The sequence below is a fragment of the Meriones unguiculatus genome, chromosome 9 (genome assembly GCF_030254825.1).
Source record: "Meriones unguiculatus strain TT.TT164.6M chromosome 9, Bangor_MerUng_6.1, whole genome shotgun sequence".
NCBI classification, from domain to species: Eukaryota; Metazoa; Chordata; class Mammalia; order Rodentia; family Muridae; genus Meriones; species Meriones unguiculatus.
The window spans coordinates 71,322,017-71,347,501 of record NC_083357.1 but is presented as its reverse complement, the minus strand read 5'-3'; the positions used below and the strand labels follow the sequence as shown (position 1 = coordinate 71,347,501).

At 43.1% G+C, this 25,485-nt stretch overlaps 1 protein-coding gene across 5 annotated transcripts in view; it reads left to right on the top strand.

Annotated features, from left to right (window-relative positions):
- Positions 1-25,485, top strand: part of Lrch1 (leucine rich repeats and calponin homology domain containing 1) — a 173,227-nt gene that overhangs the window by 140,227 nt on the left and 7,515 nt on the right. The window contains exons 17-21 of one of the 5 annotated variants that reach the window (XM_060391442.1): positions 366-470; positions 8,470-8,579; positions 9,220-9,357; positions 12,092-12,169; positions 22,443-25,371. In XM_060391442.1, coding sequence (XP_060247425.1) covers positions 366-470; positions 8,470-8,579; positions 9,220-9,357; positions 12,092-12,169; positions 22,443-22,649 — 638 coding nt within the window. In that variant the 3' untranslated portion in view covers positions 22,650-25,371. Of the gene's footprint in view, positions 1-365; positions 471-8,469; positions 8,580-9,219; positions 9,358-12,091; positions 12,170-22,442; positions 25,372-25,485 lie in introns of those variants that run through there. The other 4 variants (XM_060391443.1, XM_060391444.1, XM_021647050.2 and 1 more) reach the window with 4 other exon arrangements.

Sequence of the window (25,485 nt, the reverse complement as noted above, 5' to 3'; positions counted from 1 at the left end):
GTTTGCAAAGGGTGTCTGGAAGGCCTTTGCTTTCAATTGCATAAATTATGAGTGTTCTTTCCTTGTACTGCCATGACCTGTTAGTACCCTAGGCTGCAGGCTTGCAGAACTGTTAAGCTTAAGGATATTAACTGCATGCGAAGTATATGACCAATGAGTACTAACACCCAGTTTTTATCGTTCTTTTTATTCCATGCGCCATCTCCCATTCTCCTCCTATATTCGTACATTTGAATTTAAACCCCATGTAATGCAATCCATTTCATTTCCATACGAACCGTATGCAACCTGTGAAATGCTGCGGCCCCTTTGGTTTTCCCTGGTCCTTGTGCAACTGTCCGCCTGGCTCTCTCGCTCTCCTGCAGACCCAGCCCTCATTCTCCCTCCTATCTCCTTCAACAAACTTACGCAGGCACAAACATGGGACAACTCTAGCTACAGTGTTCCATCCGAAGGAGACAGTGACAATGGTAGGTGTTTCTCTTCTCTTCTTCGATGTTCTCGTGAATGAGCCAGTGACTGTCCAGCCCAATTCCTCCTTGTAGAGCCGGAGACAGTTTACGGACTGACCTGCATGCTCCTCACTCAGGCGGCCTCGAAGGCAAAGCCTAGATAAAGGCCGGTGAAGGGTTGCCTAACAGTTAATGATGTGAATGTTGACACACCCTGAGGATGCCGGTGCTGGGAAGGGTTTTCCAGTACTCTCTTCTCTACCTGTTTTGCTTGGGGTTATGCTGGTTTGTCTGCTGATCTACAAAGATTTGAACTCAACACATTTGCCTTCTCTCCGCTCATTAAAAGAGTTTGTGTTTTTAGGATGTGGGTGTGGTGGGACACTGCTGCAATCTCAGCATAGGGGAGGCTGAGGCAGGAGCATAGTGAGTCCAAGGCCACCCGAGGCTACATTTTGGAGCCCTGCCTCAAAAAAATAAGGTTGATCTTTTATTATGTATGTTTACCACATGGAGCTTTTAGGGCAATTTAAAGGTACCATGGCTGATTCTAGAGTTTTGCACTGAGAATAATGTTGACTTTGAGAAGTTTCTAAAAATGAGCAGAAATTGCTTTTCTCCCTTTTCAAAGATTTTATATATTTTGACTTTTATTATTTTTTTGGTGTGAATTCACTTACACTAAAGGCTACTGAGTTAAGTCTAAAAATAATCTGTAAATTTTTGAAAACTGGAAGCAAGTAGTGAGTCTTACTTAACATGAATATCTTAATTTTGTATAATTAGATATCCCAAGCCATCCAAGATAAACATAACATTATTTAGATCTTATATAGTACGTATATCTGGATCTCTGTTCTGGTTTAGTGCTAACTCAGATTGTAAACATTTTAACCTCAAAATACAAAGCGATAGACGAAATTCTAAATGAGACAGAGGAGCAAGACTGAGCCATAGCCACCACGCATACCTAAGTTGTTAACATGAGTTCTACCATAAATTGTTAGTAAGTATGTTATATGTCTATAATGCTTAGGAAATGCATAGCTAGAACACTTCCCATGGTCTCTGGATAAACTTCAGCTGAATTTTCCATTTATTAAAGGATGAGTGTGTTCTGGTAGGCGATTCCACAGGACTATTAGTATTTTATAGTTGTCTAAAGCAGGGGTCCCAACCTTACTAATTAATGCTGCAGCCCTGTAATATATACAGTTCCTCACGTCGTGGTGAGCCCCAGCCATAAAATTATTTTTGTTGCTACTTCATAACTGTAATTTTGTTACTGTTATAAATCCTAATGCAAACATCTCTATTTTCTGATAGTCTTGTGTGACACTCGTGAAAGGGCCATTTGATCCTCAAAGGGGTCATGACCCACAGGTTGAGAACTGCTGGTCTAAAATTTTCACTGAAAATAATCATGATTTAAAAAACAAAACAAAACAAAACAAACAATCATGGAACAAAAATCCCCTCCTTATGTCATCCTGCTTTAAATTCTGGAAGCCGAGGAGGAGGGTTAGATGGAAACTTTCTCCATAAGCTAGATGGCCAAGTCATGAAGAAGAAGCAGTTCTGTTTTTCTCAAAGCCTGGACCCTTACAGGTGTGATGTTGCTTACTGGAAATAAATCTAGTAGGAAAGATTTGTGTGTGAGTTGGTATTTCCTTAGGAATGGTGTCTGAAACAAGAGGACTTTTTAAATTGAGAAAGATACAAAAACATTAAACAGTAGAACGTCTATTCTGCCATGTGAACCAACTAAAATCAGAAAGGCCAGGTGCTATGCGGATACAGCTGAGACAGGGATCGGGTAGGCCTGCCTTCCCATCTCTTGACTGTCTCCTGTCAGACAAATCTACATTCATTGTACAGGTAAGGACCTGTTGTGTGCGGGGCTAGGCCACGCTTTCTTTTCATTAAAATTTCTGAGATGTCCATAACAAATAGTCACTATAAACATCTAAAAGTGAAATAACCCTGCATTTATTACATAGCCTTTATATTTCCAGGGATTTACAGCACCACAGCAATAATAAAAGGGTTGTGTCCTTCTGGGTTGGGTAACCAGGTCAGATGATTTTGGGGGTTTTCATTTTTCTTAATTTCTGGTTTGTCTAATGTCGTCACACTCATCTTCATTCTCTGCGTTAGCCTTTGCCTTGTGACTGCAGTTTGTTCTCTAAGTCAGTTAGTTGATGAAGCAGCGCTGTAGGTCTCCAGGAAGAGGAGCTGAGGGGTGTGGCCCACTGTGTTCGAAATGCTTCCATACAACCAGACAGTTCTACTCTCTAGGCCTTCTTGGCATGTGCAGGAATGTGCCTGAGTTTCTTCTGTATCTGATGCCAGTGGCTGGCTGTTGAGCCTTGCAAATGAGCTAGGTTAGACTACCATAGCATAACTTTCAGTTATCACTTTGACCAACTTGGAATATTCATCCTTTTGTTCATTGTTTCACTTTCTTTGCACGCAAGAATTTCTCCTTTCACTTGAATCCCTTCCAACATTTTGTTCCAGGTTGAGCACAGTTGAAATTCACCATTTTCTCTGTAACATAGTCTTCAAAGAACCATCAGTCTCCTGAGAGGGACAGCATGGCGTGGAAGTCTGTCTGTAGCTCCGCCTGTCCGGCCACAGGCTGGTGTGGCTTCCTGATAAGTCACCCTCTTCTCTTGCCCTAGCTCCTGTGCCGCCTTCTGCAGCTTAGTCTTCCCTTTTCCAGTTTACTTGGAAGTCAAAGACCCATCCTGGCTTCTTTTAGGGTGTTTCTGCCTTTTCAGTTGTGGTGAGTTGGTGGGAGTTAATTTAGACTTGTTTAAGGTTGATCTTTGTAAGAGTGAGAGGGCATCCATCTCTGGCCAGTTTACAGACACCTTTGTTTCTTTTGTGGTAACAACCTAGCACTAAGGTCTTATTTTCCCCATTACAAAAATAAGGAAGCTGAGGGTGTGGGAGCTTCCTCAGTGGCCCCAGCTCTGGCTTCAAATTAGAATGCTGGGTTCCCAGGTTCAGAGATATTAAGCAAACGTTGTCGTAGAGGTCTAATCATTTGCTTGTTTCTTGTTTATGTGTACACAGACATAAGATTGTCAACATCTGAGTAAGTAAACTGCCCAAGATAATAGAGAGGACATTTCAGCCTTTGAAGGGCAGTAAATGTACCTAATTTGCTTGCAGCCCCAGGAGGAAATGAATGAATTGTTTGCCTGATTTCTAACTCCCAAGAGCTGGAATCCAAAGGTTTTATTTTTTTCAAAGTCATTGTATTCCTGCCCTTGCATTTGAGTATATTAAAAGGCACTCTAGTCCACGGTCTTAACGTCCAAGAAAGAGGAAGCTAAATTTCAAAGCCCCATGCTTCTACTGAGAAGGTATTTCCTTTAATTGCATGCAAAGCACATAGTTTTTTTGTTTGCTTTTTTTGCTGTTGTTGTTTTTATTTTTATTTTATTTATTTTTTATCAGTGAAACAATAAAGAACATTTAGTCTCTGCTTTGGAACCGGGAGCTTTCTTTGCTTAATCAAAAGGTAACAACAGTTGGAGAAAGGGCTTTGTGTGTGTGTTTTGTGCACCTGCAAAGCATAATGACCCTAACATACATGCTCTGAAAAAGACAGACACACTGTCTCTGCTGTTGGGGAACCTTAGTTTAGAGGGCAGTGTAGTCAGTCCTGGAAAGCAATTGGGGCTTTTTCTGTGAGAGGAGAAATTAAGAAACCTAGTTATCAGAAGAAGGTAATGTCTGTAAAGATAATCTTCAGATACACCGATCTTTCCTGAGAGGTTTTGAAATGTGTTTCATTTGCTCATCAGCAGACGAGTCCCAGTATACCGCTCTGTGGCATGCAGCAGAGCATGCGATCGGGCTCTTGCAGTCACGTATGTAGTCACACAGAGTGATGAGTACCAAGAGAGACACACAGATAAGCATCTTCGGATGTGCACGGGAAGTAGAGGTTATACCAGCTCGGGGATAAAGCTAAGAAGCCAGTGACCTTCAAGGATGGAAAGACCAGTGGAATCCTCTGTACTTGCATGTCGCCATCCCTCTCAGGCCTATGTTTAGAGATTTTTCTCCCACCAAGTGAGCTATAACCAGCAGGTCTTGTATTCTGTTGTAACTGTTACTGATTTTCCCCCTGATAATTAGACAGCAAAGGGCTCATTTTTCTCTGTTGCTCAGTCATCTGCCCCCTCACCCCCACTTTGCCTGCACACAGGTATGTATGTATGCGAGGCCACGTACACACTCACAAAGGGCTCACTTCCCCCACCTTTCAACTTATATTTAAGCAGGATGATATTGAAAAGCAGGTGCTAACCATTTCTAACATTGTTAAATAGTCTCAGGTTAAACCTTTAGTCCCCTGAATTGAGTAGCGAGCTTGTGAAGTGCAGTGATACGGAATTATCACAAGTGGATAATTCTTGAATGGATCAGAAGGTGATTTCTGCAAAGATAGAATAAGAAATAAGCTGACAGGTTTATTAGCTGAAAGTGTTTCTTTAAAATTCCACACGAGGTATAATTAATTGTGTAGTTTTTAGTGTATATGTACATATATTCCTCATTTCCAATAATTATGTGTACATTTGAAATATTTGTTAAAAAGTATAAACTACAGTTGGAATATTTATTATCATATTGATTAAGGATCCTCCACATCATATTTGGTATAAGGAAGAAAGTTTATTGTGGGAAAGCGGGGAGGGAAGAAAGAAGGGAACCATCCCAGAGAGAGATAAAGAGAGCAGGCGGGGTGCCAGGTGGGTTATATCCTGAGCACTTAGTGCAGGTTATGCCATAGGATGCTGGTGGTGATGAAGCACGTTGTCAGGACTCTATAAAGGCCTGAGGGCAGGCCAGTTGACTTGCCTGCACACCGACATAACATTTTTAACACTTTCTGATTGCTTGCTATTCACAGAAAAGATACACCAGTGTGTAGGCTTTTTTGTTTGTTTGTTTTGTTTTTTGTTTTTTGTTTTTTTTTTTAAGATGCACAAGGAGTTTAAAACCAACAGGCATACCACCACGGCATTAAAGCCCAGACCTCATTGTGTCACCCTGCTGTCCCTCACGAGGCTTTGCTAACACAGATGCCTGAGCTGTGTGCCGTTAAAGCAGAGAGCACAGCTCATTTAGCTTCCTCATATTTTCATATTCTGAATGAAGTCATCCAACAAAAACAGATTGAAAATATTAAGGATGCTGTATTAGATAAGATTTCCCTAGGAATAAAGGCAAAAGGGCAGTGACCTCCAAAGTAAACAGTAGGACCACTGAGGTGGGTGTCACGGCGCCCCTTGGTGGCACGTGCATGCATTACCAAGCTCCGTCCACATTAGTATCTTCAGGACAGGATGGTTGCTAGGTTTATGTTGTATTTTTCTTGCAGTTGCTGTGCTGCTTTTGTCCGGTTTTTGTGTGCTCGCCGGTGCTTCTGATTTGTCAACTTTCCCTCATTTTCTTCTCTGATCCCCTCCCCCACTCTGATCATACTGTCCTTCTCTTGCTAGCTTTGGATTTTTTTCTTTCTTTCTTTTTTTGAATTGGTCTTACTTCCTGTGGGCTTTGGCTTCCTGTGGGAAGCTTTGGTGGGAGATTCCCGTTACATCCCTTTGGCTTTCTTACCGGCGACTTCTTTGGTTCGCTTCTGTCCTAAGTCCAGGGCTTGGGCTCCTTTCTGCCATTCCAGAAAGTCCTGTGCCCACTCGGTCATCCTCATCCTCCAGGAACTGTGTGAGTCTACGGTTGTGTCAAAGCTTCCCAAGCGCCTTGGTGCTGGTTCTGCATCTTTGAACCCATGTAGAAAGAAAACGGGAGATTAAGATGGATACCGTCCCAGAGTACTGTATAATTAATTACATGGCACACACATAGGCTTTTTCTCCAAGTGTTACATTTGCAAGCCATTTCCTGTAGGAAATGACAGAATGGAAGTTGTAGACGCTTTCTCTTCAGCACTGTTTAAGTGACATGACTGGATCAGTTGTGGCATCCATTGAGCAGTGTTGGCATCCGTGCGCCTTACTAGGTGGTGGCGATCCTAACATGGGGCTTCTTTGCACAGACTGTCTGTGTGACTCAGCCCCACCCAGCGCCACCACCTCCCAGGCCCATCTAAAACTGTAGACAGAGGAAACCAGACCATCCCCCTCTCCAACAGCTCTGTGTCTCCGAGCTAAGGAATCTCTAGTAAGGAAACCTTAATTAAGACTCCTGGTAAAATCAATCCCTGCCCACCTCCCACCCCCTTTTGAGACAGCGCCTCATTGTCCAACTCTGGCTGGTGTCTGACTTACTGTGTAGACCAAGATGATCATTAACTCACAGAGATCCATCTGCCTCTGCCTTCCAAGTGCTGGGATAAAAGGCGTGAACCACTATGCCCAGCTTGTAAATTTCTACATGTAAAATTCTTTACAGGTAGAATATTTTTATAAGACTGCAAATCTGCTTTTATTTATTTACTTTTCATTAGCTCAAATCTGTGAGGGGTTCAGCATCACACAGATTCCGTATCCAGCAGTCTTTTGCAAAAAGATTGCTTTGGAATTTATCACAAACCATGCCTCTGTTTTCGTGGGCCAGAGTTCTCTTTCCCCAGATTATTCTGGTTTTCTTTAGTTTGCCTTTGGGAATCACTAGGATGTGTTTTGCTCTATATACCTAAGTGTATCTCTTGCCTAAGGAGAAATCAGTTTCATCTCTGGCATATACGCCTTCAATTTTAAGAAGAGCCATGGGTTACTGAGACATCCCTTCCCCTTATAACCAGCAAGAACGGCCTTGCAAACACAGCCTTCCTCATATATGTGGTTTTTAGAAGTCCTGTTCCTGGCGTGCCTCCATGGGTGCAAAGATGGTGGAAAGCCATATATAGGATATATATTTTAACCATCTCAGTTGATGTTACTGCTTAGAAGTTTAGAGCCTACAGTTTCTGTGGGGTTTTCCCATTGTTTGTTTGCTCTGTTCTGCACAGTGCTGGGGACCGAACCCAGGACTTCATATATGCTGGGCGGGCACTCCACTACTGAGCTGCACATTTATTTTACTTATTTAAATAAAACAAATTATATTTTATTTTCTTTTTAATTTAAAAAACATTTTATTTATTTTTACTTTATACCCACGGATATTTTGTCTACATGTATGTCTGTTTACCATGTCGATCCCTGGTGTCCTCAGAGGCCAGAAGAAGGTGTCAGAACCTCTGGAAACGGAGTTACAGATAATAAGTATGAGACACCATGTGGGTGCTGGGAATTGAACCTGGGTCCCCCGGAAGAGAGTAGACAGTGTTCATAACTGTATGTATTTTCTTAACTCCTTCAGACAAGGCGCTGGCTCTAGTCACTGCTCTGGTAGGAAACCTTAAGGACCTCAGGCCAGTGGCGATGAAGCCACCTGTAATCCGGTCAGCCCTTCTGGCAGTAATCTGTACCTGTCTGGAAAGAGCTGGCTTTTTTAACACCTCGCCGGCAATGGGACAGAAGGCAGAATTTTCCTCTTCTGTTCACAAATATGTAGTCCAGAGCATCATGGCTTAGTTCTTGATGGAGGATGTTTTTCTACACCCATTTTTAACATATAAGTCAATTCTAATACCTTCTTATTTGATCGAAATTATTTACATTTAAAGAAGGATAAAGCTGATGATTAGAATTTCGATTAGGACAGAAGATAACAGTGAAAGTGAGAGAGATGGTGCATTTGTCTGAGTGACGGCGTGGTCTCATCTCCACCCCATGAGGCCTGTCCCTCAGTTCAGTTTGTTGTCACCACAAAACCAGCTTTGTAGTACACACATCCTGGAATGACTCAGCAGAGAATCTTTCTTAGAGTATTCATATGAAACTTTTGCTATATGAATCTGGAATTTCTCTGTTTTCGTGAATGATAAATACAATCCGGGATAAATAAGCATTTGTTTAACTGAAATAGACATAGATAGCCCTGTGTAGCATCACGGATTGATTTCTTTTTCCGTTTCTATTACATACAGTGTTTCTAAGACCTCAGAGAAATTTGGAATCTATAGACCCACAGTTTACGATTCGGAGGAAAATGGAGCAGATGAGAGAAGAGAAAGAGTTGGTGGAGCAGCTCCGTGAGGTACTGGGTGGTGACATGTGGCCGTGACATTCCGCAGTGTGCGTGTTGAGAAGGCTGGCCTGGAAGTTTTAGTTCTGTAGTCTTTAACTGAAACACTTCAGTACAACTGAATCCGTCTTTAAACGGAGGGTTTGAAAGAATATGTTTGAAAACATTTAACTGACACGAATGTTTCCCAGAGGTTCTTTCTGCGTTTGTGTTGGTGAGTGTGTGTGAGTGTGTGCGGATGTGTGGAGGCCAAAGAGATGACCTCAGGTACTCCTTGGGTGCCGTGTACATTTTTGTTTTTGATTCAGGGTCTCTCTCTCTCTCTCTCTCTCTCTCTCTCTCTCTCTCTCTGGCCTGGACCTTGCCGACCAGACTAAGCTGGCTGGCTAGCTTAGTTCATTTCCAGAGTTCATTGCCCCGGCGCTGGGATTGCAGGCACACACTACCATGCCAGACTCTTTAGGTTCGTGTGTCACACTTGAATCCCTGCCGACACTTCCCTGACAGAGCCTTCTCCCCGCTGCCAGACATTCTCGCCCTTGTCCCTTCACGGAGAGTAGCACTTCCATTCATAGATACAGACAGCTGCGTCTAACCCTTAACGTGCTGAGGTGCCCATAGCAACTGGCTCCTTTCTGCTTCCCACCTCCAGAGCATCGAGATGAGGCTGAAGGTGACCCTGCATGACGACCTGGGGGCGGCGCTCATGGACGGTGTCGTGCTCTGCCACCTGGCCAACCACATCCGTCCGAGATCTGTCGCCAGCATCCATGTCCCCTCCCCTGCGGTTGTAAGTAATGCCAGATGGAGGAAAACTGGCATGGAGCGGGCTCTCTTTGCATAGGGTTTTTGGCTAAAGATGTCAGTTGGGTCTCCTGGAGCCTACCCCAGACACTTTCCACTGGTCCCCACACAACAGGAAGAACAGAGCAATGGAGGGAGTCTGAGGAGGTAGCATTGTCACTAAAGGGAGATGATTAAAAAACGAGAATGGGAAAAACAGAAAAATAGTTCTCAGGTATGGAGTTAAAGAAGTTACTGATTGTGGTATGTCTCTACTGTACCATATGACTAAAATCCACTTATAAGTTAGTATATGCCATGTGTGTCTTTCTGGGTCTGTGTTACCTCACTCAGGATGATCTTTTCTAGTTTCATCCATTTGCCTGCAAATTTCATGATTTCCTTGTTTTTAATGGCTGAGTAGTATTCCATTGTGTAAACGTACCAGTTTCCTTTGTCCATTCTTCAGTTGAGGGACATCTAGGTTGTTTACAGTTTCTGGCCATTACGAATAAAGCTTCTATGAACATGGTTGAGCAGATGTCCTTGTTGTATGGTGGAGCATCTTTCAGGTATATGCCCAGGGGTGGTATAGCTGAGTCTTTAGGTATGGCTATTCCAAGTTTTCTGATCGACCTACTATGCACAGACCCCAAGAAGATAAGTCCATTGGGCATCTTAGGCTTCATGTAGGGTCACCAGCATATCTCTGTCATGCACTACGTTGCTTTTTTTTTTAATCACTTTTCCCTGATGGGACTTCCCTACCGGGCCACAGGGGAGGAAGAGGAACTCAGTCCCCATGTGAATAGATGAGCTTGGGTGTCTGGGTAGGAAGGAATGGGGTAGAGTAGATGCAGGGGGGGGGGGGTGAGACTGGGAGGAGAGGAGGGAGGCCTCTACGACTGATATATAAATTGAAATAATTAATAATAATAAAAGAATTTTAAAAATAAGTTGCCGACTGATAAGGTGGATTAAAGGCCATAGTGCCCAGAGATTCAGCCCACACAAAGGGATATTTAAACAACGAGGTGTTAATTCAGAAGGCTGTCTGGTTGAGGACTTTTTCTATAAGGACTGTCTCATGCTTTTTTCTCAGTAGGGTCTCACTCTGTAGTCACTAGATAAGCCAAGCTGGCCCTGGCCTTGTATTCCTCTTACCTCAACCTCCCAAGTGCTGGAGTTACTGGTTGGGGTCTCTTTTTTAAAACACCGCTGGGGATTTTACAATAGTTTATGAAGATATGCAAATATAGAAAGTACCCGTATAACCTACAGATTAGGGCATCCCTCAGCTGGCTCATTTCCTCCCTCCCCGTTCTCTTTCCTCTCCTTCCTCTGCCAGGGATCAAACGCAGGGCCTCTGCCTACCAAGCAGGCGCTTTCCCACGAAGCTATAATCTTGGCCCTGACCTTTGTCGTAGATATCACAGAGCCTGGGGCAGGTGAAAGAAAGCTACAGGGGGAGTTGGTGAGCCTGCCTGCAAGACTGGAGGACTCAGAAATAGGCTTGTCTTTGAAGCCCACAGAGGATTACAGAAACCAGAGCAGAGAGAGTTTCTGTCAACAGACTTGGTTGCATCAGGGAAAGTTGAAGCATTGGGGGCAAAGATGAGGGGATGGATTAAGATTCCAGACCTGTGTCTAAAAGCTTTGGGCAAGTTGTATCCTGTCTTTAGCTTGATAGGCCCTTCTCTGAAACAGACCTGCTCTTGAGAAGATGAAATGAGGTGCTAGAGAGACAAGACACGTAAACATGAGCCACTGCTACTGTCCGTGTTTATAAAGAGCAGGGCCACTAATCTCAAGGTCCAGTTTCGGCCATGTAATCAGTGTGTCTTGAGTGACCACTTGTGTGGAGTGCCTGAGCTCCTCCCCCAGGGAGCTCTCACTACGGCAGGTTTATCCCGCTTTGTTTTCTCCCGACAGAAGAAAAATTAGCTAATGATCTCATTTCAACTGTTGGTTGGTTTTTTGTTTTTTGTTTTTTTTTTTCCCAATACTATTAACACTGCTTTTTTCTTTCAAAAGTTTGACCACCCTTTTTGACTCAGAAATATGATGGGTTGGGGGAGGGTGGCAATGTGGCTTCTCTAGCAACCTTAATGTAGGACAGTGAATTCTATCACGCAACACAATGCAGAGGTCTAAAGATTTCTATGTATGGATGCATGTGTGTAAGTATGTATGTATTGGTTATTTTTGAGACAGAGTTTGCCTATGTAGTCTTGGCTGTCCTGGAACAGCCAAGCAATCCACAAGTGTTTAAAATTGTTGTTGAAAAATTTTTCCGTATGAATCAAATGAACCTGTTATCCATTTATACTTTCAGAAGTGAAGGTCAGGGCAGCAGTAGGAAGATTTGGATTAAATCTACTTTTTTTTTTTTTTTTTTTTTTGGTGAGGAGAAAGTTAGCCTCATGGATTTTAACTCTGTATTGAAATACCTTTTAGAGAAAGGTGATGGCTATGGTATATTTTTAGGCACATGCACACATATACAGATACTTAGACGTGTGAGCACAAAACCTGCCATGCACACTCACGTATGCGCATATTAAAGTTACAGACTTGCGTTTATCTAAACAGCTAACATGCATATATAGATATATGTCTATCTGTGTATGCCCACCCAGTCCAAGAATATGACCCACAATATTAAGTTTTTTGTGTCTAGATGGATGTTTCTGGATAACTTATCTTAATAATATGTTGTTTTTCTATGTTTGCATTTTTAGCCCAAACTCAGCATGGCTAAGTGCAGAAGGAATGTGGAAAACTTCTTGGAAGCGTGCAGAAAACTTGGCGTTCCCGAGGTAACAGCGGACTTAGTTCAGATGGCCATGTTTTGATTTCAAAAAACGTCAGTCTAGCTGTTTGAACCATTGACTAGGCATCTTTTTGTTTGTTTGTTTGTTTGTTTTGCATCTTCTTTTTTTAGTTTCACGAAATAGTCTTGAATAAATGACCTACTTTTTTTTAACCGAAATTGTCCTTTTACAGTGTAATTAAAGTGGTCTCATAAGGATGTTCAGTTCTAAGGAAAAGGAGAAAATCATTTAATGTTTTGAAATGTGAAATTCCAAATTTGAAACAAAAAGTGCTGATATCAGCTAATTATAGAGTAGCTAGGAGGGACAGATTGGGGCTATGCAGCTTCCTTAGCCTGGATTGGTCTACAAAACCTACCAATTGCTTTCATTTCCAGCAGATGCATTTTAAGATATGAATCAAACAAATGTTCCTTAAAAATATGACTGTTATTGTTACCATTGGTGATAAGGAGGCATGTGGCTTTGTAGTGAGCTATCTACATTCTCATTTCATCCTTCAGTCTGCTCCAAGCCCAGTTGCTAGTTGTCTGTAGCCCTCAGTCTCTGTAGCCCTCAGTTCTCTGTAGCCCTCAGTCTCTGTAGCCCATAGTTCTCTGTAGCCCACCTACCTAAACAGTTTGCTTCCTCCCTGTCCCAGGCTCAGTCCCAGGGCATCCTCAGGCAGGTGTTTGGAGTTTATAGAGACTAATTTATTTAACTTAATATAAAACAACTTCAGGACTTAGGTCGAAGCCATACAAATTAAGATGTCCCTCATCATTATGATAAAGAGAAGTGAGTAGAGATTACATTTTTTATGGCTTCTGTGTTTCCCAATGATAGAGATAAAGCAACTTAAAAACAAAAACAAATTCTGAGCTTGTGAGTCACATTTCAAAGTATACTACACGAGGTTGTTAAAATTGATGCCAAAGCTGCACCGTTCTCTTCCTAGCCCAGTTTTCTCCCCACCATCCCCCTTATTTTGGCTTTGAGGGAAGTTAGTAGAAGGATTCCAGTGCTAAGAAAAGGGAGAATATTATTAAAAGTGTTCTTACAACAAGCTGTGTCAGTGAAAAGAAATTTATCAATTCAATTTCTTAAGGACAAAATCTAATTTTTACAAACTGGCCAACATATCTTTGTGGTCAGTTCTGCTTTCAACTCTGTCAGTCTGTGTCATTTGTGTGTGTGTGTTTGAATATTGCATAAACACTCTGGGCTTCAGGTATTTGTGGAAATACAATTTGTCTGATAACTTGATTCTTCTGTGAGCTATGAGGAAATCCCTGTCTGAATTGGAACTCTCAAGCCAATTTCAGATGATAAATTATTTGCATCTAGACTAGGAAGCCCATATGAAATATGCAGGATCATTCTAGGATCATTCTTGTCATTGTCTCTTGACTTACCTTGGGACAAAAATGAAACATGAATGCCATGAGAAAAAAGGTGAAAAAAAGGAAATTAAACTACCATAAAAAGGGCAGGACATCACAATTTCTCAGTTATGCCCCTCTCACGGCACCCCTAACAGTGATAGACAACTTACAATTCCCAAGACGAGTGAGGAGAGGTTAATGACACTTGTTAGAATCCTATGACCCAGTTGGTTGTACTTCAGTCATTTTTAAAGTTGTGAGTGATTTTCAGGAAGGAAGGCATACCTGAGTGGAAAACTGAAAATGCCCCCGTTGGAAGGAAACTAGCAAGGAAATTGTTCCTGCATGCTCACAACGGAGTGTTTACACCTCAGATGCATGGGGGAATGTTCCGTTTGGGGAGAGGACATGAAGTTTGTCTGTTCTCCGAGACTGTATTAGTTCTGTCCTGTGGTGGAGTTGCGTTCGGAGGCACAGCCTCAAGTCAGTGTAGAAGTTGGTGCAGTTTATCAGCTACATAGGGGTAGGTGCAAGAGCTGAGCAGATTCCGCGCAAAGTCAGTTGATGGGATGGGAGCAGTGTTTAAAACCGTTCTTACTTTGATAGTTTTGTTTTTCTATTTTTTAGAGCCTCCACCTTAGGTATTTGCCCCAGAGTTAGTCAGTATTTGTAAAATATTTATGTACAGTTGAACAGTTGTTCTTCAGAAGCAGACTGTAGGCTGTTGGCTATCCAGGAAGCGTGCCTCTGTGGGATATGGTAAGGCAGCATCTCGACTCATGAGACTATCACGTGGACACAGTAAGCCCACTCGTGACGGTAGGCTGGGCTGGCTTTTGGTCGGCTAGATTCTGAACTGTAGACAGTATCATGCAGCAGTGGTAACCTGTGTAGGGCTGAGGCCAGCAGTCACATTTGAATCTATCTTTGGAGGACAGTGTTGTGCTCGTTTTTAAACTCTGCTTTATTTCGGGTTCCTTAACGCCTCTCCCTTCCAACCCCCAAACCTAGGTAGGAGAAAGAAGGTTAGTGGGGAGAGGGGGTACAGACCCCATTACCTCTCCAGCTGTTTAGGGTTGATGGGTTCCCCTGGGGCTATCCCAGTCTCTGTCAACAGCAAACACAGCCATACTGTCTGTCTCTCCTCACTCCAAACTGCTAACACCCACAAGCCAACACCACGCGCCACACTTTCTCTCTCCAGGCTCCCATATTTAAATCCCTCAGAGTCTCAGACCATGCCTCTCTCTACCGCATGAGCAGTTGTGGACAAACTAAAACCCAAACTAAGATCCCACACTCGGGTTTAAAACAAAATTATATTTACATAACATAACTGAGTTGAAAACAAGGAAAACAAAACTTTTATTACAGGACAGTGTTTGGTGGGCTCCTAAATCATTTGTGTTTGAGTCACCCAAGATTCTTGGGCCCATGAAGCCACTTACGCATCTGAGCTTCCTTTGTCATTGCTGAGGCAGCTTGGTTCTCCTCTCCTTTGGTTTGTGTGTAGCAGGTTCTTTGTTGGCTGTTATCCCACATCTGGACTACTTTAGAAATATCACTGGTAAGTCTCTCAGGTTGAGAGAGGTCTCTGAGGGATGGTTGTGATGACTTCAGTTCACAGAGAATGTTTCCACCCAATCTAAAATAAGGAACCATGGTCTTAGGACTCTCTAGGAATAGTCTTTCTTTTACCGGGGTGGGGGTTGGGGGTGGAGGAGTGGGAATTGGAGCTTGGATCAGAAAGGTACTTTATTTTCTCAGTCTCCTGCCCTTGGCATTCATTACTGTCTAGAGAGAACATAGAGAAGAAAGTTAAGACACTGACCCCGCCAGCAGTGGGCATGGACACGTTGGCAGGTAGTGGCCTTCTTACCTCGTTGGCAACCCAGGCCCTCCCTTCAGGAGGGATGCCAGATTGAAACTATAGTCTGGTTTTCATTTTTAGGAGAAATGAGTATCTTCTTTCTTCAAGTTTGCCTCATTTTCCCACAAATCTGTGACTTTAGTGATCACTTTAAATTAATGCCAACAGTTCTTTGAAGGGTGGAAATGAGATTGTTGGCATGTTTGTTTTCAGTCTATACTCTTACTGGTTAATTCTGTAGTTGGATAAGAAAATACAAGCTGACAGGTTTCTTATTACACCGATTTGCAAACTCATGCTTTTGGAAGAACCTACCGTTTAAATCCACTCATCTCTTTCTAAAAATTCTGTTTGTTTGGTTGTTAGTTTATTTGGTTTTTCAAGATTTATTTGGTTTCTCTGTGCATCCCTGGCTACCCTAGAACTCACTGTATATGCCAGGCTGGCCTCAGACTCGGAGATTCTCCTGTATCTGCTTCCCAAGTGCTGGGATTAAAGGTGTGCATTGGTGTGCACCATCATAGCTCGGCTATTTGCTTTTTTTTAATTACAAGCGTGTAGGAGGGCCTCTGTGAAGGTTAAGCGCATGCGGATACAGTTGCTCATGGAGGCCAGAGAGAGTATCAGAACCCCTCCAGCTGTCATGAAAGGCCATCTCTTCACCCCCGTCAGCGTTCCGAATACCATGCACTCACTCACTCATGTGCGTGCGCATCCCTTCCCAGGTGTGCGCTTTGCCCGCAACTCTGGTCAGTAGCCTTCCAACCTGTCTCCATGGGCAGCCGCAAACAAATCATCCCCAAAGCAGCTTTTAAGCTTAGATTTTTACTTAATTTTAGATATGAGGACATTGTAAGTTTTATTTCAGATGTATTCATTTAGTTATTTTTTTTTCAAGATGGCTAGCCACCTTTCTTAAACTGTTTTTGTTCTTGTTGTTGGCGATGACTTAAGCCTAGAGGAAAGTTTTACAATAGAGACCCGATTTTTAATAACAGTCAGATTGTGTAAGTACATAAAGTAGATTGATGAGCTGCCCAATAAGCCCATGAAGTTGGCAATTCTTGATTTTATATTTAGAGAGAACTAGAAATTCTCCATCTCTCTCCTCACCCCACCAGACGGTACCTGGTCACTAAGTTTTGGTTTTACATTTTTAGAGTGATTACCAACATACTGAGTCCCAGATACTGGGCTGTGAGCTTTCTGCGTTATTCCATTTGGGTTTTGCTTTGATCTTATCATAACTCTACTCCAGTTTTCCCTTTTGGAATAAAAAGGCATATAACTTACTTTGGATTTTATAAGACCCCACAGTTAAAGGACTTTGGAGTTTCAAAGAAACGTTTGACTTGTAAAGTAAATTTTGTTTTGCTTTGTTTGAGACAGGATCAATCTACCCAGCCCTGGCTGGCCTGGGGCTTGTCATATCGACCAGTACTGCCTCAAACTCACAGACATAAGGAGGCTTCTGCCCGCTGAGTGCTGGGTTAAAGGCACGTGCCACTGTGCTTGTCAGCTGAAAAATTTAAAGACTATGGGAGTTTTAAAGTTGTACTGTTTTATGGTGTTCAGCCCTAGCCTCTGGACTAGACCATAGTCTCTGTGTGCTGACCCTCAACAGCACATCCCAGAAGACTTTACCCCTGTGGGAGATAGTCTCTTTTCTTTTTTATTTATTTGTTTGTTTATTTTGTATTCAGTTTTCTGCCTGCATGTACACCTACAGGTCAGAAGAGGGCACCAGATCTCATTATAAATGGTTGTGAGCCACCATGTGGTTGCTGGGAATTGAACTCAGGACCTCTGGAGGAGCAGCCCGTGCTCTTAACCTCTGAGCCATCTCTCCATCCCCTGATAATCTTTTTCAATCACAGATGATTTCTCAGTCCCAGATAACCAGCCTTGGTTGTTCCAGCAAAGCAAACGTTTGATTTCCGTAGCGCTAGTCTCCTGTTGATCACGGCTGACCAGACAGCACAGATTCTTAATTGGAAATATCACACAACCAGCCCCAATAAAGTCTGTGAGGGAATCTCAGACTTCCTTCTGGAACATCACAAGTCAGGCCTCCATTCTCAGTGTCATCCTTTAGCATCATCTGCCAAGTCCACAGAATAGGTTATTGAACTCTGAGCACCCAATGGCTTTTCTAGACAGAGGTTCAGAACCCTTTCCTTTCTCCTACAAAACAGTCCAAGGCATAAAGCCCTCATGGTCAGGTCCATCCCAGCAGTCCCCCACCCTGGTACCAGTTTCTGTCCTAGTTTGCTTTGTGTTACTGTAATAAAACACTGTTCTATTGCTGTGAAGAGATAGCATGACCAAGGCAGCTCTAATGACAGAAGGCATTTAGTTGGGGGCTTGCTTACAGTTTCAAAGGTTTAGTCCATCGTGGTGGGGAGCATGACAGTGTATGGGTCATTATGGTGCTAGAGAGATAGTTGGAAGCTACATCCTGATCTACAGGCAGAGATAGAGAGGGCTAGACAGACAGAGAGACAGACAGATATGGGCCCTGCTGGCTGGCTTCGGCTTTTGAAACTTCAAAGCCTACCTCCAGTGACACACTTCCTTCAACAAGGCCACACCTCTTAATCCTTCTCAGATAGGGCTACTTCCTTTGACTAAGCATTCAAATATTTGAACCTTTGGGGGCCGTTATTATTTAAACCTCCATAAACATTGAGCAAACACAGCTCGGATGAGGAACTAGTTTTCTTAGCATACAGGTTACAGGCCATCCGCAAGGGAAGCCACAACGGAAACTCAAGGCAAGAACTGAAGCAGAGGCCATGGAGGAACACTGCTTACTGGCTTGCTTTCACTGGCTCATTCAGTCATCTTTCTTACACAGCCCAGACCCACCTCCCCAGGGCTGGCAGCATCCACAGTAGACCGGACACTTCTACCCTAGTTAGCAATCAAGAGAATCCCCTGCCTAGACATGCTCACAGGCCAGTCAGATGGAGGAAATTCCTCTGTTCAGGTGTCCTCTTCCCAGGTAAGCCAAGGTGACAGCCAAAATTAGCCATCACAAATACTCTTCAACCTATTTCACAAAACAGAAAGAGAAGGAACAGTTCCCAGTCATTCTTCAAAGCTGATACTATCCAAACAGCCATACTGGTAAGAAAAAACACAGTTAAGAAAACCACAGTTTTCTTCAGGAAAACAGAGTCAACACTATGAAGGTGATTGTGGTAACTTGGTGTCATTGTAGGGATGCAAGTGTGGTTCAACATATGGCAGTCATGGGATGTGAATAAAACCCAGGACAAGGACATTTCAGCAGATGCAGAAATAGTCTTTGACAAAATTCAGTATCACTTTATGATAACAGCTAAAAACAAACAAAAAACCCAAACAAACTAGAATTGGAAGGATCCTGTTTAACATAATAATGGCACTTCCTCTAAAATCAGGAACGAGACAGGGATGTCAAGGGTTCTCACTCTTGTTTACTGTGGTGCTTAACTTCTTGGCTAGCGCAGTAAGGCCTGAGAAACACTTAAAATGATACAGATAAGAAAAGTCATGCTCGTTTTTAATTGCTGAGTAGTATTCCATTGTGTAAAAGTACCACAATTTCTGTATCCATTCCTCAACTGAGGGACATCTGGGTTGTTTCCAGGTTCTGGCTATTGCGAATAAAGCTGCTACAAACATGGTTGAGCAGATGTCCTGTTGTGTACTTGAGGCTCTTTTGGATATATACCTAGGAGCAGTATAGCTGGATCTTGAGGAAGCGCTATTCCTAATTGTCTGAGAAAGAGCCAGATTGATTTCCAAAGTGGTTGTACAAGTTTGCATTCCCACCAGCAGATTAAAGATGTGTGTTAGGGCTGAACCTCACCAAACGAATGGTGGGTTTTTACAGCTCACAATCTCTGGTTTCACAATGGGATCAAATATCCTTCAACAGGGGGCAGAGGCACACGCCTGTAATTCCAGCACTTGGGAGGCAGAGGCAGGTGGATTTCTGTACTTTCGAGGCCAGCCTGGTCTACAAATCGAGTTCAGGACGGCCAGGGCTACACAGAGAAACCCTGTCTCGAAAAACCAAAACCAAAAACTCGAGAAAACTATAACTAAAACTATCAATGAACAAATGACCAAAATTATCAAAAAGAAAAGAAAAAGTGCCAGTGAGGGTGGAAATGTTAGTTACATCAGCACCTGTGAGAGCCCTGTGCAGTTCCTCAGAAATCTGGAAAACTTCCATGTGACCCAGCTATACTATTCCTGGGTGCACACTTGAGGGAATCCAGGCTGGAATTGCACAGAGATGCCTGGACACCCGTGGCAACACTGTTTCCAGTAGGCAAGCATGGAGTCAGCCTCGGTACCCATCGGCAGTCAAGTGGGCAGGGAAATTTGAACGGTCTGCACAGTGTTCTTCTCCTTCCGCAGCAGAGCAGAAGGAATTGACGTCACTGTGCAGGAAGTGGATGGAACTGGCCATCATCATTTAGCAAATAAGCCAGACTCAGAATGACAGATACTGCATGAGATACTGCATGTTTTTTTGGTTTTTTTGGGGGGGGTTGTACTTAGAATTGGGTTTAAATAACAACAACAATAGTAATAATAATGTGAAAGTAGAGGGGGTGGGGGAAGGGGACCACCTGGAGGGGTACATATGACCAAAGTCCATTACATATACACGTCTGAAGCACAGAAGCTGACATGGCAGAGGAACATTCATAAGTAATGTAGATGGTGGCACACACTCAGGAGGCAGAGGCAGGCAGGTCTCTATGGTTTCAAGGCCTGTCTGGTGTACATAGTGAATTCCAGGAGACTCTGTCCCCAAAAAATAATCATTTATTCTTTTTAGGCAGGCAGACATCCAGCTCTTCTGTGAAAACGAGGCCTCTTGCCAGGTCTGTGTCTGTTTTCAGGGAGGGAGCCCACCGCGTTTGGAGAGTCTGTGTCAGCCCTTCCTAGCCAATGTCAGTCACATACTTGTGTTGAATCCAAGCTCATTTCGTAGACTCTGCTGGTTGTGATTTTTTTGTTGTTGGTTTGTTTGTTTTTTTTCTGCTATAATGAGAAATTAAATCAAGATTTGCCTCAGACGAGTTCTGAGTGAATTAAGTGTTTTGCAGATGTTTTCAGTCATTACAGGCATTCTGTAAAAAAAATGAGGGTGTTCAGCCTCTGCAGATTCCCTGCTTTGGTGTTTTCCGAGTTAATCCTCAGGGATTAAAAAAAAAAAAAAGAGTACTCTAACTTCAGAATTCCTCTCATTAATGCTAAATTTGGGAAAGCCCAACGGGTCAGGAAACCCCAGTGCTCTCAGGAATTTCTTAAGTGGTTAGCCTCGCTTTGAGGGCTGGCCTTGTAGGCAGTTACAGGGTCTGTGCCATGGGACTGACCCTGAGTCAGAGACCAGTTCTTAGGTGGCCACAGCAGCTCACACATTCCGCACAGTGACTGGCCTCACAGCCAGGCTTAGTTAGTCCTGATAGTTTGTTGTTTTTTTTGTTTTTTGTTTTTTGTTTGTTTTTTTTTTGTTTTTTTTTTTGTTTTTTGTTTTTTTTCTTGAGGTCATGATTTAAACAACTGACTGGAGCCTGAAACGCTCTGCTTTAATTAGGCTTAGCCTCTATGGCATGGTGAGATTGTGGAAAGGATGCTCTGAGCCCTCCACTTTCCCCAGAAGTGTGCCTCTAAGAGTACCCACCTCACTGAAGATGTACCCCAAAACTGCAAGGCAGTCTAGCCCCCTCCCCCACAGTGCTACTAGACTGTTGGTTCTCCTTCTTGTTCTTGCTTGGTTTTGTTTTTTGGACAGAGGCTGGTTACGTTATCTTAGGCTGACCCCAAACTCTCAGGCTCTCAGGGGCTGGGATTATCAGTGAGTGCCAGCACCTCTGTCAGTGTTTTGCTTCTGCCATGGAAATTCCCCGAAGAAGTCACATTTCAGTTTGTGTTTAAGCCCCTTCTGTCTGTTTTTCTCAGGCTTTGCTAGTCAAGCATAGCATAGTCCTAGCGTGTTCTTCCTGCAGTGGAAGCCTTCTCTATGGGAAGGGGATATTTCCCATCTAGCAGGCCTTGGCCCGCATCTGCTCCCCAGTAAGATCCAGGTTACCCTGTGTGCCTGTTTTAATTCTTGAGAGCTCTCTTAACATTGGTATCTTGGATCTCTGAGATCCACCAAGAAAACGTGTGAGATTGGGTAGATTTAACATGATTGGTTAATACGCAGATGTCTTTTGTTGGACCTGGAGAGATGGCTTACAGGTTAAGAGCATTTGCTGCTCTTCAGGAGAACATGAATTCTGTTGCCGACACCTATGCAGGACTGCTCAAAACAGTCTAATTCCATTCCAGGGCATCCGTCACCCACTTCTGGTGGCCTCTGTGGATACTGTGTGCACGCACACACAACACACATGCATGCACACACACTCCACATGGACACACACATAACATTCACGTAAATCTTTAAATTATTGTTAAGGGCATCTCTATCATCATAAGGGATTTGTATCGTCATCAGCCCACCTGGTGTCCTTCCTGAGGTGGTCAGGCCAAACCCAAAGGTTACAGACAAGATGAGCCTTTGGACTTAGCATAGCCTTTCAGCCGAGTTTGCTGTGCTTGCCAAGGAAGCTATAATAAAAGGCTGATACTCCAGCAAGGTATATAAAAATATCCCTATATACATATCATATGTATTTTAAATGCTTTGCTCACTTGAAAATTGTATTTGTGAAAAATGTCAGAAGAATCATCAGTCTTTAAATTGAAAGCAAAATACGACTTTTCTTTCTTACTGGCATTTCAGTCCTGATTACTGTTAATTTTGAGCTCCAAGCCTTAAAATCCTGGTTCAGCCCGGTATGGTAGTACATGCCTTTAATCTTGACTTGACTTACGTACTTGAAATAAGGGTTGACTCCTGCTATTTGCTAGTAACCAAAAAAAAAATGTGTGCTTCTTTCCAGTTGTTCTTCTCTGTGTTGTTAATTGTCTGCACTGTCTCTTTCTGTTCTAATGGCTGCCCTTGGATTAGGCTGACCTCTGCTCTCCGTATGACATCCTGCTGTTGGATTTTCGTCACATTCGAAAGACTGTTGACACTCTGCTGGCACTCGGGGAGAAACCCCCACAATCAACTTCTGCCCTCCGCTCCAGGGACCTTATAGGCTTCTGTCTTGTCCATGTTCTCTTTATAATACTGGTCTATATCACTTACCACTGGAATGCTCTGTCTGCGTAACCCCCGCATGTGCATCCAAATGCTCTCTGCTCTGGCACCCTGGTCCATCCCAGCTCCTTCCTCTATTGGAGCCTTTGCCTTGCAAACTCCCATCCCTGTCATCTCTTCAGTAAGCTATCGAGTTCTGAAGTTCACCATTTACAAACCAGATTTTTCCAGAAGCACAAACTCTGTAGAATGCAGTTCCCATTGGGTAATTTCTTGCATTTAACTGAAAAGCAACAGTGACAGCAAAGCCTGTCAGTCCATACCTCATGCTCCTTCATGCACAAAGTGCCCTCAGCAATGGTGCTGTGGGTCCTGATCTCTCCCATGAGCCTTTGCTGCTCTGGGTAGGGGGTAAGGAGAACCAGGACAGGAACAGGCTGGATTTAGCATATGGGAGTCTTGATACTTGATTCCTGTCCTAATTCAGGACTGGGAATTGAGCTGTAGGACTGGGAATTGTTGCCTTGCAGAGACAAGAAGCCAGCATTTGGGTCCAATATGATTTATACAAATCTGTAACGATGCCCTTGTTGACCAAGCTGAGAAGTCTTACCTGGAGAATGACTGCTTTGCTGGCTGGTTAACTGGAATCCTCCCTGTTTGCTGCAAGGGGGTTGTGGAGGGCACCCAGGAGGGTTGCCACCCAGGTCCCTGGGAGCATGCCCTCTCATGTGAGGAAGTGCCTTCCTGTCAGAGCGCCTTCTGGCGGATCTGCTTTGCAGGGCTTTTCCTTTTTGTCAGGTCTGTTCTGAAGCCGAGAGAAGGGTTTTCTAGAAGGGATTTCTATTTTTGCATAACGTGGTGGGTCATTTTACTTTGTTGGTATATTGCATAACTGCAGATCCAGAATGTGATGGATTTGACTATTCACTTTTGAATAAATCTATAGAGTCTTAGAACATCCTTGGCACTGGGGCCTTGGGTTACCATAGCAGCAGCCTGTAATAAGATTGCTCTTATTTAGACGAATGTTGTTTCTCCATGTACTTGGAATATACATTTGGCCTTTGAGTTCCAGTGATGTTAACGAGCCAACTGTTTATTTTTAAGTCAGTTTTTAAAGGCTTGCATAGCAACTTCTTACCTTTTGGAGCAAAGTGATGAGCTTTTAATTAAAGGGAAAAAAACCTGTTACACTTTGCTATAGGTGCAGATATTGCCAATCCCTGGGATGCTCTTTAGAATATGAGAAGTCCCTGCTGCAAGCTCGAGCCACCACCGGCTGCTTTGTTTCCTCTCCTTCTTGCCAAACACTGCTTCTTGGGTCGGGAAGATGATGGAGTTAATGCCCTCAAGATAAATGTCTAGTTTGCTGAGACGCGGACGTTCCTCTGATATGGCTGCTAAAGAAGAGTATCTTATTTTTTTTGAACTTACTCATGAGAACAGTGGAGATGAGATTCTGAAAATCCCTCCATACTTGAAAGGATATATTTATAAAGATTCCTTGCTGCTAAATCAGATCTGATTTTTTTCTTTAAAAAAGGGACCATTCTCTGAGATGTTAGACTGTGTGAGCCTTTTCCTCCCAGCTTTGTGTTGATTGGTGAACACAGGGTACGTGTGTGTTGCTGGACATGAGTTGTGTCTAAATAACCACAGATTTCCTGAATTGCCTTTGGTGCTATCTTGTATTTCTCAATCTGTAACAATAAAATCCCTTTGTACAGTGTCTGGTGAGCACCGTGAGCCGTAAGTTGCTTAATAAACACGATTTGGGTGATTAATCCAAGCCTTTTTTTTCCCCCCCGTTGGCCCGTTGATGCATTTATTCATGGGTACCCAGAGTGGCTCTTGGGATTTCCACCCAGCTCTGCCATGCATGGGGAGTTTCCTTCAATGAACACCACAATTTGTTTGGGGTTTTTCCCTCTTCTTTATGGTGGGGGAAGGGAGAAAAGAGAAAACGTACTGGGTTGCTGGCTCAAGGAAAACCACCATCGATTAAAAAAAATCAAGTGAGTAATAAAACAATCTTGTGAGGTCAGATTTGATCTTCAGCATTATCTTTCCATATATTTCTCCCCTGGCATCCCAAGGATTCCTTAGCCGTGCTTTTCATTTCTCATGTCATTTATTTACACCCTAATGTGCCCCTCTCCTTGAGGTTTGCTGTGTGGTATTTTTTCATTATGGAGTATGGTCACCCACAGAACATAATTAATTCAGCCCTTCAGGCAAAACTTCGAGGGAGTCATTTTGCTTATTATGAGCCAGCCGTTAATTTCCGTTTGGAACACGAGGCCTCTCTGCGCTGCTCCTCCACCGTGCCTGACACCAGCTCGTGAGCTTACATGACACCTGACATTGCAGCCCAGCTGGGGACAGCTGACGAATCTGCCTTTAGGGATTCAGCTGTATGATTTGTCCCGCATACCAAACCTCCATCGTCTCATAGGAAAGAGTGGGGTTTTTTTTTAAAAGTATTTCCTGCTCATAGAGGATAAAGAGAAACAGCTGTTTACATTTTTGTTTTGTGAGAGCCATCTACGCTGTATCTCTTTCTTCGGTTCCTGAGACTGGTAGAAAACTGTTTCACTTAGCGTCAGGATTTCCAGCATTTATGACAGCCAAATCTCTATTTGGTCCTTCTGGACTTTAGATCCACATCACTTCATTTTCCTTAACACTACAGAAAGGAACCGTTTTTTGTTTTTTGTTTTTTTTTTTTTAAAAAGCTTCGTTAAATCCCAAAGCAGAACAACTTAGTAGGGGGTTATCAGTGACTGTAGTTAAGTAAATATACTCCATATCACATTTATATGTGTTTGTAAAAATTGTTGAGTTAGTGGATTCTCCGGAATTCACACCAGACCCAGTCTGAGTTAAAAGTTTAAGTGGTTATAGG